General features: G+C 41.1%; 1 protein-coding gene across 2 annotated transcripts in view; it reads left to right on the top strand.

Annotated features, from left to right (window-relative positions):
* LOC148880242 (uncharacterized) overlaps window positions 1-12,693 on the top strand; it is a 93,431-nt gene extending 80,738 nt beyond the window's left edge. For both annotated transcript variants that reach the window (XM_088962108.1, XM_088962107.1), the window contains exons 8-10: window positions 9,820-10,023; window positions 10,930-10,974; window positions 12,088-12,693. In XM_088962108.1, the coding sequence (XP_088818234.1) occupies window positions 9,820-10,023; window positions 10,930-10,974; window positions 12,088-12,173 (335 nt within the window). In that variant the 3' untranslated portion in view covers window positions 12,174-12,693. The remainder of the gene's footprint in view (window positions 1-9,819; window positions 10,024-10,929; window positions 10,975-12,087) is intronic.
* Window positions 12,694-19,989: the final 7,296 nt, after the last annotated feature.

The raw sequence follows: 19,989 nt of genomic DNA, 5'->3' as shown, positions 1-19,989 counted from the left end.
GTTGATTCCATGTCCTAGCACTTAGGGGACCACATACATCAATATGTATTAGGTCAAGTGTGCCTATACATCTTCCAGGCTTACCGTCAAATGGTCGTTTTGTCATCTTGCCTTGTAGGCAAGGCTCACAGGTGGGAAGATCTTCTACAGTTAGAAAATCCAAAGGACCATCCTTTACCAACCTTGTGATTCGGTCAACACTGATGTGGCTAAGTCGGTAGTGCCACAGACACGTGGGATTAACTGTATCACAGGCTCTCTTCTTGGGGATTTCAGCCGACGTAGTTTCGGTTATGTTAGTTTCTAGAGAAGGATGTAGAACATAGAGACCGTTCTCCAGTTCCCCGTATGCGATGAATCTGTTATTTCTTTTAATGGTAATCGTATTACTAAAGAAGACAGAATAACCATCTGCATACAGTTTTGAAACAGAAATCAAATTTCTTCTTAAGTTTTGTACATAAAGACAATCTTTGAGTACAATTTTTCCTTCTTTAAAAATTAACTCCACGGTTCCTATTGTCGCGGCTGCAACAGTTGCAGTAGTCCCCAAGTAGAGAGTGACTTCTCCTTCACTCAGCCTTCTGCTTACCTTGAACCCCTGCAGTGAGTTACATGCATGAGTTGAAGCCCAGAGTCAATACACCAAGACGCAGAAGCTACCAATAAATTGGTTTCTATAACACAAGTTTCGAAATTACTTTTCTTGGACTCCAGGTAGGCAGGACAATTCCGTTTCCAATGGCCGGTCTTCTTGCAGAAGTGACATGCATCTGATGCTTTGTCTTTCTTCTACCTTTTGCCCTTGGTGGCTTTCTTCTGAGGCTTCTTTGCCTTCCTCTTTCTCTTGTCCGTTTTGCTAGCTTTAACAAGCATAGCTACAGGCTCATCCTTTTTAATCACTTCTTCAGCTCTTTGCAACATATTGCTGAGCTCTTGCAAGCCGACTTCAGCTTGTTCATGTTATAGTTCATGATGAACGGATTAAAGGAAGGAGGCAAAGAATTAAGGATAGCGTCTATCTGGGTTGCGAGGTCTAGCCCGGATCCAAGAGCCTCCAGTTCGTTGATGTAACCCATCATCCGAAGACAATGGTCGTGAACTTGTTGGCCCTTGGACATTTGAGTGGTCATGAACTGCTTCAAGACCTTTTGCTGAGTAGAACGATTCTGCTCTTCATACATCGTCCTTAGGCTGTCCAATATGTCGTTGGCAAGTTCGATCTGATCGAACTGCCTCTGTATTGGGTTGTCCAAGGAAGCGATGATGTAACACCGGGCTAGGGAGTTTTTCTCCTCCCATTCCTGATAGTCTCTCATTCGGGCCTTAGAAGCCCCGTCTCCCGGACGCTCCGGGGCAGGATTCTTTGCCACTTTGTCCAGCTTTTCTGAAGCTAGGACCAGCATAAGGTTCCTGTACCAGTCGGCGTAGTTTGGGCCCTTAAGCTTGTTGTCATCAAGAAGCTTTGCAAAAGATCCGTTTGCCATTTTCTGATAAAAGAGCAAACATCAGTCCACAACCTAATTTGATTCATGTTCATTAGATATGGATTTTAATCTACGATCCATTTCCATTTATTCATCTCTGAGATCTCCCTCCTTTCTCAGTGATGGAGACTACGGGTTGTCTCTGGAAATGTGGGAAATCACATAGGGTGCATGGAGCCAACTGTTTCAGCTGCATAACCCCACCACCTTTTTGTGAAGGATCATATCCACTCATCGTATGAGTTTTCCCTTTGGCCATTTTCAGGTAAACCTTTCTGTCCAGTGAGTGCTTACCCATCATATTCGTGAACGCCAAGGTACCGTGAGAGAGTTCCCATTTTCTGGTGAAGCCCCTCCCACATCGGTCTATGACGCCCCTATCATCTTATGAAACATTCAGACAAGCCCAACAGCAAATGGATAGCCCATTTTCTGGTGCGTTTCCTCATTACTGAAGGACCCATTCTCATGCTAATGATGGAAGGCCTTTAGAGAGTTCATCATATGAATCTCCCTATCACATGCACTCATATTAGATAGAGGGAACAAAATTACGCCTTAGTTTGATTTAGGTCAAACCAAAGTGCGTTTCCTCATTACTGAAGGACCCATTCTCATGCTAATGATGTAAGGCCTTTAGAGAGTTCATCATATGAATCTCGCTATCACATGCACTCATATTAGATAGAGGGAACAAAATTACGCCTTTGTTTGATTTAGGTCAAACCAAAGTGGCTCCCACTGACTTTCATAAAGCCAGATTTCGGTGGGCCTTAAATCGGGTAGGGTTCCGCACGTGACCTCTTGATGAGGTGTGGGGCCCACCACTGAGGGAAGTCATCCAATGACCAAAAGGGACACCATGGAAATGATGTGCATTCAGCCATGGTGTGCGCAAGAGCCACTGTCGAATGAGCATGGGCCAAGTACTTATGGCCCATGTACGCAGCACATCACACATCCATACATCTCATGCAGGGATAAATTGATCCAATCAATTAATTATCTGTAAGTCCCGTTGGAAGCCCGTTAAAATTCCATAATATTAACCATTAATATTATCTAGCTATATGGGCTGAATTAGGGTTACCCAGTTCGGCCCATATAGCTTTATCCTTTAAAATAGGCTTTTGTAGTTTTAACTATTTAAAACTGGGCCTTTACAGGTTGGGCTGAATTAACCATTTAATTAAATATCAATCCTTAGGCCCATTAGTGGGAAAATTAGGGCTGACTTTCAGCCTTAATTAAACCCTAGAATTGGTCCAAACAGTTTGAACCAATCTTGGTTCGAATGGGTCTAGGGTTTGATTTTTAATTAAATCCTTAATTCAAGAAAATAATCTGAAATTAAATAACTGATAAAAGAAAAACAAAACAGTTAATCAGGGCTGTTCACACACTCCATCCTGCAAAACAGAGGTTAGATCACAGATTGTAGTTTCTCAAACTGCAAATCGCAGATAGCGAATCTCCCATCTACGAAATCTCCTTCTCTGCGCCGCCATCTTCGATCCAAAATTAAAAATAAATAGAAATCCTATTTCTATTAATTATTACATCAGATCGAATGCCTATACATTGAGTCTAAAAATAAAAAAAAAAATTATTTACAGACCAAAAGTAAGAAATTCAATTCAAAAACTGCAAATCTTGCAGTTCTCCCTACGCAAATCAAGATTTCGATCTCCTCTTGTACAAACAGCCCATAAATCCAGAAAATTATAAAGAACTATTCTAAATAATAATCAGATTTATTTAAAATTAATTTCAGATTATTTGCCCATCTGTTTTGGGAACAAATTTCCCAAAACCCATATCTGCGCAAATTGGGTAGAACGCCTTCTCCCTAATTGTGCAGGTTCAGATCTGAAACAGAATGGTTCAAGATTTGAACCATGGCTCTGATATCACTGAAGGGATAGGAAACCATCATATGGACGCCCAAGATTGCGGAATAAAAGGGGGCGAATTTCAAAAATTTTTCTTTCCCTTCAACTGGGAATCGAATTCCCTATTTAGAAAATCATATTTTCAAGGATCATTCTTGAACCATAAACTGAACCAGATCTGAACCAAAAGGAGGATAGAGAGAGAATACCTGATACAGAGAAATAATATCTCTCAACGGAGGTGTTCACGCCCAAGGTAGAAACCGAAATCTGCTCCCACTGAAGATGGCGCATTGGAGGGTGGAGCAGAATCAGTAGTGTCCTTCCTAAGAACTTGATTCTTCCCAAGAATCACCTGGGCGGCTAGTGAATACAACTCCTACCAATCTTTTCTCCAAAAGATTGGAATCAAGATCTGATCTTGATTTCTCCCAAGCAATGGAGATCGAACTGCTATAGGCGGCGGCAGCAGGAAGGAGGCAGATAGAGAGAATTTGCAGGGTGCAGAATTCTCTCCTCTGTGATCTCAGCTCTGAAGACAAGACTGTTGCTAGTGATTGTGTGTCTGGATGTTTAAAGGCTGCCGCCCCCTCTTCCTTTTATAGACTTAAAGGGATCAGCTCCTAATCCCATTAGGAGTTGCTAACCCAAATCATATATGGATTAGAAGTCCCTTTAAGATAAGGGATAGTCCTTATCTTATCTGCAGATTAGATCAACTAGCTCTTAATCTAATTAGGAAGTTTCCAAATCTAAATCTCATTTAGATCTTGGACTCTCTGAGTGGATAGGGTGTGGGCCCAATCCTATTAGTTGATCTTATCTCAGAATTCGCCCCTTAAAGACTAATCAAATTAGCCCAGTTCGAAATGGGCTTAAGGCCCATTTAGGGTTATGTATTCATTAAGCCTTCCAAACTCCTACCCAGTTGGGCTTCCTTGTATGGCGTGGGACCCAAACATTGATCTACACATCAGCCACATGGGTTCAGCCCAACCTTTGTTACAAGGCCTGGCAAAATACACTGTTATGGACAATGCACCCCCTGAAACCCATCAGATGGGCTCTATGGGCCCAACACTTACCCTAAGTGGTCCCTGGGCCAAGCCACCTTATAACACCCAGGGACCATGGGCAGATGCAAGATTAGCCCATCAGGTATTATCCTCAATGGCCTTACACTTAACATCTCAGCCCATAATGATCATACACTGCCCGACAAGAGAGGACCTCTCCCTCGGCTGCAAGGAACAGTGTTGCACTCTCTACTTATATGGATCCCGGGAATTAAAACCTTTTGCAAACATTTCAAAACCATAATATATATATATATATATATATATATATATATATATATATACTTTTTATATCTCATATAAAATATATTTTGCAAAACAAATCTCAACGATTGAAATCGGTTGCCGGCAGTCTTGGTTTCCATCAGTGAGAGTGCATCCCCGATCATTACCTTTGTCCGACAAAGGGGCTGATCCTGTCACTATGATCACCCACTCAGATGAATTCTCAGACTGTCCCAACATACCCAAGTTTTGACCCCCGCTAAGGATCTCACTGATTGGTATATCAAAGACAGTCCAATCCGACACCTAGTGCAGTATCATAATCGAGTCTAGGGGTCGGGTGTAACTTTCCAGTTTTGCCCATCAATCTCCAAGGTCCAGGGCAATACTGGAAATCTGGTCCAGTTCAAAGATTCAATTAATCCCACACTGTATGTGCTAGGGTCTAACCCCGGTAGCTGAGACAAGCCACCCCAACCGACTTGATGGCACCACAGTGTCAGCCTTGTCAGGATAGGTCTCCCCAAACCGACCCACTGGCTGTGAACATTCTAAACTAACACGAGTCTCATTAAGTGTCCAGTTTAAGGGTATTACACAGAAACATACCAAGGGAACACATGAATCAAATATGCACTTTTATTCATTTACAATAAACTCATAAAGTACATCAATTTGATTGATGCTAAGGGCATACGAAACTGTCTAACAGGGATCTCATCAAATACATCCAAGAGTATTGAGAATAATCATCCACAAAAAAACAACAAATACCTATATCCACCTTTAGAAGAGATGATATGGTCCACCCACTTTTTTTTTATAAGTAAAATAAAAATTTTATTAAAAAGAAAAGAAGTTGCAAAAGAAGGTGACAAGTCTTATTCAAGTACAAAGACCAATTTTCAGATTAGAGAACAATCCCCACATTACATATCTGATAATCTAGGACCTCTCCTAACCTAAACCGAAAGTCTTCTTTTTCTAGTTGACTGAATTCTGGAAGAATCAATATCCATTCTATCACTATTCTACCCACAACCGCAGCCATCTTGTCCATACTACAAGCTTTGTCTTCGAAAGTCCTGTTCCTCTCCTTCCAAATGTTCCAGGAAATTGCAAATGGGATACAACTCCATAACATCTTCACCTTCTTAATCCCACTCAGCCTGGGCCAAGTAGAGAATTTCTACTGTTCAAGTTGGATGAAAACCTGAGACCCCGAACTTAGATGTAAACACTTTCCCCAAGAAGCTTGAAAACTTGCATGATATGAATAATTGAGTAGCATTGCAAAGAAAAAATCTGCTAGCCATGTTCAAACTAGTGTTTTAAAAGGTGTGGGAGGCGTACGCTTGGAGGCACGCCTCCAGGCGAGGTGCTCCCAAAACGCCTTGAGGCGTATGCCAGAGGTGCTAACACCTCTGAGGCGTACGCCTCTTGCGCTTTTTTCATGAAAAAAAAAGAAAAAAAAAGGAAAGTAAAGGAAAGGAAAGGAAAGGGAAGGAAAGGGAAGGGAAGAAAAGATAAGGGAAAAGAAAGTGGTTTTCCCCCCCTTTCAACTAATGTTATGCATCTTTATTCTTCTTAATATAAAATATTTTTATTAAAAATAAAGAAAAATGAGATCCCCCCTTCCTCTTCATCCTCCTCCTAACCCCCTCCTCTTAAGGAGGCTTACGCCTCCTTGTATTCGAGAGGCTTACACCTCATGCATTCTGAACAATGCCTCACGCCTCTAGGTAGTGGAACGCCTCGCGTCACACCTCCTCGTTTTAAAACATTGGTTCAAACCTCTGGATTTCAGATGATCAGTTGTCAAGAGACTATCCATGGCTACCAGCTAGGCCAGAGCCTCAACTCTTGGAGGGATTGGGTTCCTCAAATGCCCTTAATATGACTTGAGACTGAGTTAGATCTGTTGAGAGCCATATAACATGACTTAACTGTGAATTTGCCATTCTTGCACTCCTTCCACCAGAGCTCATCTCTTTGCTGAAATGTAGGTTTTACACCCTCTAGATTTTCTAAGAGCAAGATACATTCTTCAACTTCCCTATTCAATAGAGGCCTCCGACTTAACTGTGAATTTACCATTCTTGCACTCCTTCCACCAATGGCCAATTTTGTAAATTGTGACCATTCTAAGTAGTTTGTACCATCCAACTTGACTGTAGTGATGGTCCCTGCCCTGAAGGGGTCACTAGCACCCCTCCACCTATTCCCACTTCACCTGTAGATTTATATTCAACTCCACAACCCTCCATAGCTCCTAGAACAGATTAGGAAATCAATTGGAAATGAAAAGAAAAAAAAAAATTGTCCCCTTTGGAAACCTCAAACACCATCCTAGTACCCTAGAAGCCCCTCCCACCAAGTTTCCCTTCTTCGTGAGAGCAAGTATAAGGAAGAGGAGAGGCTGCCGTTCCCTCCAAAGACCTCCAAAAAGCTTGGGACTTGAACCAACCTCTTCAAAAAACACCTAGAAACCGAAAAAAACTGGTGCACCACTTCCTGGGTCAAAAATGAAGAATCCTACTGCAACCAACATTCTTCCCCTTCCTCCAATTCTTCCTGATTTTGGTGATAAACCCTAGACGTGCTACAAGGGATTGTAGATCCACCAAAAAATCCAAAAAACTGGGCACTCTTTAACTCCTTGATCAGTAACTCATCATGCATTTGGTTGATCTTGGGCTGCATGATGGAACAACTCAAAAATCCCTAAAGTTTCTCTGATACCAAGTTGAAAGTGAAATAAATCTGATCTGATTTGAAATCCGTGAGAAAAAGAAGCCAAAAAAGTTATCTGGCTGCCCCTTTCACTCTCTTTTGTACTCATAATTAAAAAAGAATACAATGACTAGTATACCCTTAGTAAGTTGGCTATTGTTAAATACACAAGTAAACACTCTTAACCATACATAAACTAATGGGCCTCTTAGGCCCAATAATTCTAGCTAAACTTTAAAAATAAAAAACAAATATTATCAGCCCAATCTCAACACAGACTTGATCCAAACTCACCAAATGATAATTGGACAAGTCCTTCCAATTGCTCCACAGAAAGTCTCTCATCCTCCTCTGGGGCTCTTGAAATTCCCATGAGCAGCACCATTAATTAGGACAGAGAACCTTGGAGTGGTCACACAAACCTTCATCCAGTTTCTCCACTTGATTTTAAAATGCATTCTAGCCATCATATAGTCCAGAAATACCCAATTGGCATGGTCGTATGCCTTTCCAAGTCGATTTTACATACAAAACCTTTCCTATTGCTTCTCCTTAGATCAATTAGCTCATAATTAACACCCCATCCTAAATGTGTTTGTTATGCACAAAAGCCCCCTGATAAGAGGATATGAGGGAATCCATGACAAACCTCAACCATGAGCCAGAATTTTAGCTAGGATCTTGTTCACACTTCCAATTAAGCTAATCGGCCGGAAGTCCATTTCCACAAAGCATTCAAGCTTCTCTCAAGGGCTGCAGAATGATTAAACTCCTCCAAAACTTGCATTAGATCATGCTTTATTACATCCCAGAACTTCTTATAGAAGAGAATTGTAAAGCCGTCAGGACCTGGAGCTTTGCCTCCCTCCACGTCTAATGCTCTCTTCACCTCCTCCTCTGAAAGTGTTTTTCCAAATCAGCAGTTTGTTGTTCAGACAGAGTCTCAAAGTGGAGATCATCCAAAGTTTGTCTCACCTTACATAGTTCATTATGGCTTCCTCAATCTCCTTCTCCTAAAATTTAACAATGGCTTCCTCGATCTCCTTCCCCTAATCCACTATGGATTCTCCTACTTGCAGCCTCTTGATATAATTCTTCCTTCTCACATTTTGATCTCTGCCTCCATTTCACCTCTTCCTGATAAGTTAGAGAATCATAGTCTTTCTTAGCCTTAAGTCTTTCTACTCTTGTTGTCTCCTCTAAAGCTCCCCCTTCCTCCTCTAAATTGATCTCAGTTATAATTTTCATGCACTCAGCCCTCCTTTTTTGATCTTTTGACACCCTCCCCCGCTGCTATTTCTTGATATTTCCTTCCAGCCATTGTAATATCTTGCTCATGATATGACTAGCTGACCCCTCAAAAGAAGCCTTCACCCACCAAGATTTTATAGCTGTTTTGAGCTCCACCAATACCAGCCAACAATGTTCCAGCCGGAAGGGGTGAGCCTTCTTCCTTGGAGCACCAGTCGTTAACTGCAATGGAATGTAGACAAAGATGTGGTCTTAGAGTCATCAACTGCACCAGTCATCAAAACTTTGGGTTTGTGAGGATATTTTTGACAAGTATGTGGTCTTAGAGTTAGAAAGAATTAATGCTAATACCAAGGACTCAAAGGTTTCTGAAATTTTCCCTAATGCAGTTAGAAGGCTCAGAAGTCAGAAAAGTACACTATTTCACTTATGAAAAGTTTTTGCCAGATTGAAAGGGGAATTATTTGGGGTTGGACCCAGTAAGAGGGTAAAGAAGACAAAGAGAGTTATTAAAAGAGGCAAAGCGGCTCTTGTTGCAGCCACTGAAGATGGTGAACAACCGGGCAATTGGTTGGGCAATACTTTGAAGGGTTTTGTGCTTGCTGGGTGTAGGTATGTTGTCATTGGACAGAGGATTGATTCTTGAGGGTCTGTCAGTTAGGCTTTACTTTCAGGTCCATTAGGGGGCTAAAATTCAATTTGTTTGTATTTTTGGGTTATAAGCTTCTCTTCAGATTTGGGTGATTTGTTCTCTATTTTGGCTTTGGGGAGATAATATTGGAAGGTTAAAAAGGGGAGAGCAGTCTTTTAGAGCTGTTTTTACAGTTATGTTTTGTTGGTGACTACCTATCACCTCTTTTGTAATATTCTCTTTCTTATCTTAATGGATTTTCTTTTTATTTATTACCAAACAAATGCTGAATTATTTTGCAAAGAACATCCATAAATTTGCGATGCACTCTATATATAACCTGGATAGGCTGTACTGTATTCACTATTCACTACTTTGATAGATGCTAGGTATTAAGGGATTTATTTTATTTTATGAAAAATTTGATACTTGCATATTTCTTATTTATGGTAGACTGGTTTGATTTGTCTTAAACTGTTTTTCTCATATGACATTAATTTTGTTACCTTCTATTGCTTTTTAAGTTCGTTATCATCTTGATGAGGATCCAAAGACTTTGAAGATTTTCCCAATACCACTTCATGATTCAAAGGGGTCCACCTTGCACTATGATCGTATGAGTATCTCACCTGATGGAAAGATACTAGCAGCCACCCATGGTTCTACAGTGCAGTGGCTATGTGCTGAAACAGGAAAAGTCCTGGATACAGCTGATGGTGCACATGATGGTATGCTCATCCAGCTTATTTGTAACTTGCACTTCTTTTCTAGTTACAAAATAATGTATTCTCAATTCTGTAGCACAAACAGATGCATTCTTAATTCTGTCTTGATGTTTCTCCCAAAATCTAATACCAGCCATGGGATTTAACATCACTTAATGTTTCTAGTCTTGCATTTACATTTCTTGTCTCTTCTAACAAATATCACCTACAATCAACATATGGAATTGAGCCTTCTTGTATGTGTATTGATTTTGGCTGAATTAGTTCTTTTTCTAAAACTATCTCTAGTTTGTCTTGCACTAGGTGTGTTCTTGGCTTGTCTGTAGAGAATCTTGGTTGGAGATCATTTGCACAACATAAATGTATATCAATTAGCTTTATATACATAGTATGATTGAACATGGTAGCCTACCTCTCTGAATCATCCAATTACTAGACAATCAGAGATGGATGGAAAAAAGCCACAGTATAAAACTGTTTGATCTATCACTATATATGTATTATCCGATGTTTACAGCGACCCAGTAAAAGTTATTAATTGGATTGATAGGATTTCCTAGTTGATGCAATTTTTTGGGTCTGGTCATGATGTTTTGCGTGGGTTTCTACCTACATAGAATATTTCTTTGCCAGAAATCATTTTGCTAGACTATGTTTCTGTCATTTCAATAACACTATATTGTTGTCAAGTTAGTGCAAAGCATGTTGAACTATGAATTTTATCTTTGTTCTCTGGACCATTTTTTTAAACCTGATTCGGAGCTCACCAACCACCATCTCCCCTTATTTTCCTTTGAAGTTTCAGTTCTACTATATGATCCTGTAAAATTTGTACCCAAGTACTGCATATTGCTACCTCATTCCTTGTTATACTCTCTTCACAAGTTCTGATTACTCCTATTATTACAGGTGATATCACAGGTATCGCATGGGCACCAAAAAGCATTCTAATGGGTATGTATCTTTTATTCCCTTTTAGAAACTACTTAAATCCTGGATTAGCTATAAATAATTCCTAATTGCAGATACCTTCTCCATACATCTTTCAGAGAAAATCCATCAATACTGAATTCATAAGTTTTATACCACATTAGATTTATTGTGAGTAGCATCAAAGGTTTATTTGGTTGACCTACCATTGTTCTATTTAGGTAGCTATTAGGATGAATATCAGGTAGGTTTCAACTCAATGGTATCCTAGTGTTCTGCTCAAAATCAACCTTTTCCAGCTTATGACACTTATCAAGTTATCACCAAAGGGAATATCAGTATATCACCAATCGCGACAAGATGATGAATTGATGATATGATCTAGTTAAGTCATATTCTTGGTGGATAGGAGAATTCTGAGATGGAATGCATTCGATAGTTGGTCCTAACCCATGGTTATGATGCATGGAATGCCATGCTGTTTGTGGAGCAGTCTTGTGGTGTTCCTTATTTAAACAAATGCTTGCCGCAACTGGATTTGAAAATGAAATTCTCATTTGAACTGGTTTCTCGTGGAAACAGAATGTTGTGGTCTGCAATAAAATGGGAAATGTATAGGCAAATTGTCAAGGAAATGGATAAATACCATGAGGAGAAAGTAAAATAAATTTCCTAGGTTACCTTATTCCAAATGAAATTGCCTTTTTTGATGCATCTCTTTACTGTGCTCACCTATTTTCCTTGGTAACTCACATTTCCTGTATAATGTAAAACCTTCAGGCTATGTTTGGTTTGAAGGAAAAAGATGGGGAAAGGAAGGGAAAGACAGGGAAACCTATGCAAGGTTTCCTTACCTTTCCCTTCCTTTCCCCACCTTTTCCTTCAAACCAAACATAGCCTTAGGGGCACTGTTTTTCATTACCATTTGTTGGATGATTTCCTGTTCTAATTTCCCTTATCTCGCAACTACAGCTTGGGCACATCTGATGCAAAGACTCCTAACTTAATTCTGGGATTTTGCCTGAATTGACAATTATTTCTAGTTCAACTTTTCTCGTTTTGACAGTATATAACTTAAGTGTAAAGTCTCTTCATTGGCAATTATTTCTATTTTGAGTGCATATTATTTTTCTACAGCGGGTACATCTTCAACAATTTTAGCAACAGCCGGTGCTGACAAGAAAGTGAAGCTTTGGGTGGCTCCACCCCTCCATCCATCCTAGGGAATGGAATCTCTAGATGCATTGCAATCAACGGAAAGAACAAGCGAATCTGGACATACATATACTTCATGAGATTGTGTCCTACCCTTCCCCAAGTGTCATTACACCCGTAAAGCAGACGGATACGAGTAAATGTATTGACCTCGTTCGCACTTGGTCAAGTCTTTTTGAAAGATCTTGATGATTAGGGAAATTTGGTAAAGTAACATCCAGATTCCAACAGTGGTCTCACATCAATAGATAACTTGAGGGTTTTTTTTTTTTTTTGTGATAAAAATGAACAAGATTACATAATAGTGTCGTATTACTCGTCGACTATGTATGTCCTCGTGCTTTGCTAATTAATTGATACTCATTTTTGTTTTAGTGCCGAGTCGGTCAGTTTCCTCAGAATAGACAAAACTGAGGTGATTGGATTCTTTTTGGTAGTTGGTAGCATGGAAGTACTATACAGGCCGTGTATGATGTACCGACTAAAAGCTTCCAATTTTATGGTGTAAACTTTTGAATTAGGACTTCATTTTTCTCTTTTTTGTTGTTGTTGTTGGAAAATTGGGGAACCTCTCCGGTACTTGTCATTGGGAACGTGCTGTGGGACGTTTTTGGAGCGCATTCTGTAGTGGTTGATTTGAACTCAAATTTTGGGACTACAATCAGTTGACTCAGAATAGACAAAACTGTGGTGGTTGGATACTTGGATTCCTTTTGATAGCGGGTAGAAAATTAATATAGCGAAGTGTTGGCCTAGGTTTAGCTCTTTCCGACCCATTACTTTGAATTATACTGAGTCAGTGAGTTGATCGTAAATTTCCCATTATTCAATGTTTCTGCTGCAGCTACTTTGTTTTCTCTGTATATTATAGTGCTCGTGTCTTTGCCCCGATGGTTATGCCATGGCATTAAACATATTTACATTGGAATAGAGGGGACATTCTTTAGCACTGTGAGTTCTCTCATCTTTCATGCGAGCTTCAGATATATTACTGGAATTCTATTATAGTCAATATCTCATAAATTTCATGAATCATAGAGTCCACTAAGTAAGAATAACAGATCTTTTCTAAACATTTTGCAAGTTAAAAATCAATTATAGGTTGAGTCTGCTCCTATTAGAGGTGCGTTCTGGAACTCTCGATGTATGCGTTGTATTGTCTAATTGGATTTAAAGAACAAGTGAAAAAACACTTGATCTGCCTGTATTGATCAATACGTATTGTTCCGGGATCTCTTTGATATGCCCTTACAGTGGGTGTATTGGGGGTCTGACCGGTTCAAGGTGTGGAGGAGGTATAAACTGGTTCCCCTGAATCAGTTGCGAAAAAAATTAAAAGAAATGCCAAAAGATGTATTGATTCGCCTGATGCACCCATACCGGCGTATCAAGCATATCGATATTTTGAAACTTGGCCCGTAGGAATGTCAATGCCTTGGATGGGTTAAGTGGTAAACTGATTCTATTTGGTTGGTTTTGGTCAGTTCTATGCCGATTTGTGGTTCGGTTCTTATTGAGGCTTACCTGCACCAAGAGCTACTCATTAATATCAGATTGACAAATACAAATATAGTCTTCACCGAGAACAGCGATATTTCATCGGACAGGTTGTGGTTGGGTTTGATATTCCTTGTTTTAACTGGGTTTGGGTTTGGACCATGGGCTTCGAATTGCTCAGTTTATATCTGAAATAGACGTCTGAGGTAAAAATACAGGCAGGATGCATATGGCAGTCTTTACTAGTGATGTGAACCAAGGTTCAAAGTATCGTTACGTATAGGCCGAGAGCTGATATGTATCGTTCCGGGACCTTTCTGATACAGCCCTACAGTGGGTGTATTGGGGGTCTGATCGGTTCAGGGGATGGAGGGGTCCTAGACCAGTTCCTCTGAACCAGTTTTGAAAAAAAAAATAAAAAACAAGTATCGAAATGCCCAATACGCCCCTACTGGCATATCGGACATATCAATATTTTAAACCTTGATGTGAACCAGTGATACAGTGAAACATTATAATTGACATTATCACATTGTTAAAGGTTTTTAACATACAGTCTTTAGCATGATTTGATGATATTAATATTTAATCAGTCACAAATATTCGTTTATGCAGGACTCAAATATATTTTAATGGTTTATGTGAAGTGTGAGCTAGCTATGTGAAATGTTAAAAATAGTAGAAAAAATAAATTTACATGTTAATAAACTAATATAAATCCCATTACTTCTTTGAAATGCAAATTTTAGTTGCCAATTGAAAATATTTCTTTTATAAATTTTTGTAAGCAAAATATTTAAATAAGTCACAAATTTAAATTTCTTGTTGGTGTAAGAACACCTTTTATCTTTTAAAAAAAGCATGCCTTTTATATGGGTGACAAGGTTCAAATCTTCACAATTGCACGTTCATGAGGGGTAATTTGGCTCTTCGGTAACATTAAATCATGTGATACTTCAGAGCCGTTGCATAATACCTTGATGCCATGTAGGCAATGATATGCCTTTGCCAAGTTGGTTGAGTTCACCTCAGAATCACCTTAGGCACGCCTCGGATGCACTTTGAGAGAGTGCCTGGTACCACCTTGGCTAGGGCTGATCCGTATGCACCTCAATAGGAGCAAACGGATGGTTTTGTCAGGATCGGGCCAGGGACCTCAGCATGAGGGGCAACCTCCTGCTAAGGTCTCACCGACCTGATTGAGGTCCAAGTGGTAACCTGCTTGACGTAGCGACTGGCCTCTGCTATGTGCAACTTATCGTCTCCAAGTCCTCTGGGATCACACCGCTTGACTAATGGAGCTAGCTTCCACACCACCCGCTTTGGAGATAATTGGATAAGCTTTGTCGCTTTATGTAGAAACCACCTCCGAGCATGGCAGGATGATAAGCCATGTCCTCTCGGAGATCTCGGACGCATTACGTAAGGCTCACGACTACCAGCATCTATTTAAAGGCACCCCTTCAACCAGAGAAGGTATGCACAAGTTTTCTCTCAGATTCTCTAGTTCTCTTGCTTTCTAGCATTTTCAAACACTCTTTACTGACTTAAGCATTGGAGTGTCCACCTCGAGTAAAGCACCCCAGGTACTCTGATTGTTTTCTTGCAGCTTGACCAACTGACCTCGTTAGCCCACCATACAAGTTGTCTTCCAGCAAGGAGTTACCAGATTGCACACCATCAATTGGCACCGTCTATGGGATCTGCTACAAAAAGCTAAGTTCTCACAAACTTTCTGCTAAGCATGCAATGGCCTTAACTAGCAACAACAACAACAATAACAATGCCGACAACGTCCAGATTGATGACACTTCAACCGGGGGCAGAACCAATCCGTCCAGAATACATCAACTCAGAATGTCTGGGCAGATTTCAGTCCCCCTGACACTACCAAGCATCCCATTGTTGCCGGGGCTGAGTCTCCCTACACTGCCAACATCGATCATGCCTCCCCTGTAGGTTGAAAAATCCGTGGTTCCCGTTGGGGTTGATGGCCAACAGCTTCAAGAGCTGGTGCAATACATCTACGGCATTGATTTTCGAATGTAGAGTTGGGAGGTTGTCTCACTACGATGGCTTGGATGCAACTGAACTTCATGCCCGACCTGTAAATGCCGCAAGTGCCTTAACAATACATTGCCTGCCAAGTCCCCATGCCAACAGTAGTCCTGAACTAGCAGCATAATGGCCAATATCAAAATCAGAATTAGGTGCAAAAACCCCTCCATCAGCAGAACGTCCCTCTCACCAACAACACACAAGCACTTGGTACCGTCAACTTGGAGATGACTCAACATATGTGACTAGTTGGGCTACCTCCTCGGTCAAACCCGCAAACATTGGCTCCACTATGGGGTCTTGAATAAGATGCCAAAGGCGTATCCAACATGGCCCTAGTAAAAGTTGTTTCACACCAAAGGATGAAGAAGCCCAGAAGAAAGAGGAAGAAGTCAGTTGGAATAGCATGTCGTTCACCCCGCATGTCTTTTGCACTTCCCCATTGTCGGCCAAGATCCTTGCAACCCTTGGCCCAAGGACTTCAAGGCCCTAGCATCAAGTTGTACAAAGGCACCAGTGACACGGTGGATCAAGTAGAGAGTTTTCAAGCCCTGATGTAGCTATACGAGGCCTCAAATGCAAGTCGTGCATGGCCTTCCCAACCACTTCCCGAAGCAGAGTTCGGATATGGTATTCCGGGATGGCCGCAGACTCAATCCAAACCTGGAGGCGGTTTGCGGATTTATTCACGACCAACTTCGCTACCAGCAAGCGCTGCCCCAAATCCACTACCAGTTTAATGAACGTGGTCTAGCATCACGATGAATCATTAAGATACTATGCCAAAAGATTCAACCTAGAGAGGCTACAAGTTCCAAATCTCGACCTAGTTGTCCAACTCACTACTGCAATCAGTGGTGTTCGACACCTTGACCTGTGCTGGGAAAGTATATCAAGGTATAAGAGATGCTCGGTTCCAAGAATGAGTTGGGTGGGAAGAGGAGGTTGGAAGATGATCAGTGTGACCGCAACAATGACAAAAAAAGAAATAGATCGCTCAAGTGTAGTAGGTCTCCCCACCGCAAGACCAGATCCTCTCCCCTAGAGGCAATAAGTCATCTAAGCCGACACTCTCAGATTCCCCCCATAAAGACTAAGAACTACACACTACTTAATGCTAGGAGGGGAGAGATCCTAATGGAGATTAAGTCAGCCGAGTATATGAAGTGGCTAGCTCCATTGAAAGGAAATCCCTTCAACCAAAACCAAGACAAGTTCTACCACTTTCATAGAGAAAGGGGCACAACACAAAGAACTGTCAGAACTTAAAGGATGAGATCGAGGAACTAATTAGGAGGGGATACCTCAAGAAGTTCATTAAGAGAGACAACCGCCCTGCCAATCAACCGAGGAGAGAACAGCCCCACAAGAACAACAACAAAACGCCCCCCCCGCTCCATGGAATCATTCACATGATCATGGGTGGGTTTATAGTCGCAGGCAACAACTCAGTTGATCGAACCTCAGTTCACGAGTTGGTCCATGAAACCCACTGAAGCGGCCACGCGTAGAGGAAGTAATTTATTTCACAGAATATGACATGCATGGAGTCCACTATCCTCATGGAAACGCCTTCATAGTGAAGCTTGTTATTCATGACTATGAGGTCAAGTGCATCCTTGTGGACTCCAGTAGCTCATTGGATGTACTGTTTTTGGAGGCATTTGAGAAGATGGGGCTATAGGAGGACCTTGCCCTGGCCAAAGTACCCTTGGTCAGTTTTAGCGTAGAGGTGGTCCATCCTCTCTGAAGGATAAACTTGTCGATGATAGTAGGGTCCACACCGAACAAGGTCAGGTTCAACCATGATTTTCTGGTGGTAGCTACAGTGTCGCCCTACATTGCAATATTAGTGTGAACCTCCGAAAAAATCCCCCGGCTGTTCACTTCATGGATGAATATATGCAATCACTACCCATCAGAAATCAATAATGGGGAGTGATGGGTCTCCCAGATCAAAATTTTACAAATCATTTAGAGCAAATAGTGACTCCATACCAATCAGCCAGGACAAGGCCAATCTGGGTGAGTTGAGAGAGGGAAGGGGTTAGGGACCCCTCTCTCTGGTCAGTGTGAATGCCAAATCCCTCTTCATTTTGGATTCATATCAGAAAGCCTAAATCCTCTAACCATTCAAAAGGAGCAGAATGCCCCTTCCTTCATTTCTGAACCAGCCCCCTTTTGGATGTAGGGGCCTGAGCAAAAGGACAAGGGATCATCCCCTTTCTATCAGAACCCCCAACCTCAGACTCGACTGTCTGGTCAAAAAGAAGAAGAAGCACAAGCCTCTCAGATACTAGAGAATGGGCAGGCTCTCGTATTCAAATTTAAATGCCAAGCTGAAACTTAAACAACATAAGAAAGACTTGAAAGAAAAAACTAATTGCATGTTAACAGAACCTAGACTCAGTAAGATGTGAGGTAAGAAATTTTACCTCCTGTAGCCTTAGAATGGATGAATTAGAAATGCTGCAAGACAACACTTGACTTTCTGGAATGCTTTCTTTCAGGTAGAGGTACGACAATTTCAGCTTAGCCATGAATAGATGACCATTCTTATGGAACTTTTGACAGGGAAATGGAGAACGATAGCACTGAGCAGAGTTTACTTCTTCCTTCAACCCTCCTCAATTCATTTTTTCTCGTTTTCCTCTTCGAAGAGGTTCTCTATCCTTCTCTCTCTATTTTCCACTCATAAAGCTCTCAAGCCCTCTGAAGAGCTCCTCTCTTTCTTCTTATAACTTCTCATCTTTTGCGCTCTCTCTCTCTCTCCCAAAACTCCTTTGGCCTCCCTATGCTCTATTTGAAGAGACCCCTTACTTAGATTTCACCCATACGCCCCCCTCCCCTTCTCATCCAACTTCTATTCTCCTCAAAACCCCTCTCGATTCCTCTCTTTTTGTTCAAGCACTTTCTCTCTTTCTTCTCGATTTCCCCTCTTTTTTGCGCTCTCTCTCTCTCTCTCCTCAACTCGGCAGCTCCTCAAAAAGGAAAGCATCAAGAACCTCTCCCTTCCAAACACCTCCCCATCGACCTCTCTCTCTTGGGAATGGTCTAAAAAAATTATAGAAGAAAAGGGGGTTTTGGTTGGTAAGCTAGGGTTTGGGGGGGCATCTTGCAAGGTTGGGTCTTCAAGAGTAATTTCGGGTGAGGAGGAAATTTTGGTTATTTATGGTCTTGGGGGTAATTCAGTAATTTGGGGTCAAAGGATAATTTAGTAATTTGGATTCAGAGGGCAAATTGGTAATTTGGGGTCCAAATGGGTAAGCTTAGAGGAGCATTTAGGTAATTTGCGAAGTGAAGGGCATTTTGGTAATTTTAGAAGAAATGATATTTTGGTAATTTGGGCAAAGGGGTATTTTTGGTAATATGGTCAAGGGTATTTTGGGAATTTGTTGTGAGGGGGGTAATTTGAGAATTTGGTATGGAGTATTTTAATAATTTGGTGTGAAGGGAGTAATTTCTAGGAATTTGGTGTAAGGGGATAATTTGGGAAGTTGGTTAGGGATATTTTGGAAATTGGTCCAAGGTGGTATTTTTGGGAATTTGGGCAAAGGGATATTTTGAGAATTTTGAAGAAGGGGTATTTTGGTAATTCTGGCTTTAAAGGGTATTTTGGTAATTTGGTTAAGAGCATTTTGGGAATTTGGAAAGAAGGGGTATATTAATACTTTGGTCAAGGGTAATTTGGGAATTTGGTAACTCAACAATGAGGGAAGGGTGATTTTGGGGTCTAAGGTAATGTTTAATCGGGGTTGATCGGAGCCATCGAATTGGTATCAGGCAAATTTAATGGTGGATTTGATGGCTCTTGGGGTGAAATTTGGATCTCTTAGGTTTTTGGTGTTTCAAAGAGGTCGGATGGATCTAATTTGGTGTTTGAGGTGAATTGAAGGTCTAGGCAACAGACCAAGCAAAAATCAGGTGTTGACAATTAGGCTACCCGATCCTACATGCCCTTAGAGCAGTGGTACCCACATACCACCTCGCGATGAAATTCCCCACTAACTATGGGGTCGGAGTAGTGCACAAAGACCAACACAGGTCTCCCAAGTGCTATGTGGTGGCCTTGGAAGGCAAAGGGAAGCAGTACTTGGAGGTAGACCTGCAATTGGTCCTGGATAATTGTGAAGAACGAGATCATCCAATGGAGGACATCATCCAAGCGTCAATTTCAGATGGCCCCTAGAAAACGGTGCAGGTCGACTCACGACTCAAACCATTGTGCTTCAAACTAGTAAACTTTTTACGTTCGAATTTAGATGTTTT

This window comes from Nelumbo lutea, chromosome 1 (genome assembly GCF_056320005.1).
Source record: "Nelumbo lutea isolate HS-2025 chromosome 1, American lotus-T2T, whole genome shotgun sequence".
NCBI classification, from domain to species: domain Eukaryota; kingdom Viridiplantae; phylum Streptophyta; class Magnoliopsida; order Proteales; family Nelumbonaceae; genus Nelumbo; species Nelumbo lutea.
The sequence above is the reverse complement of the archived record's forward strand: the minus strand, read 5'-3'. Positions and strand labels throughout refer to the sequence as shown.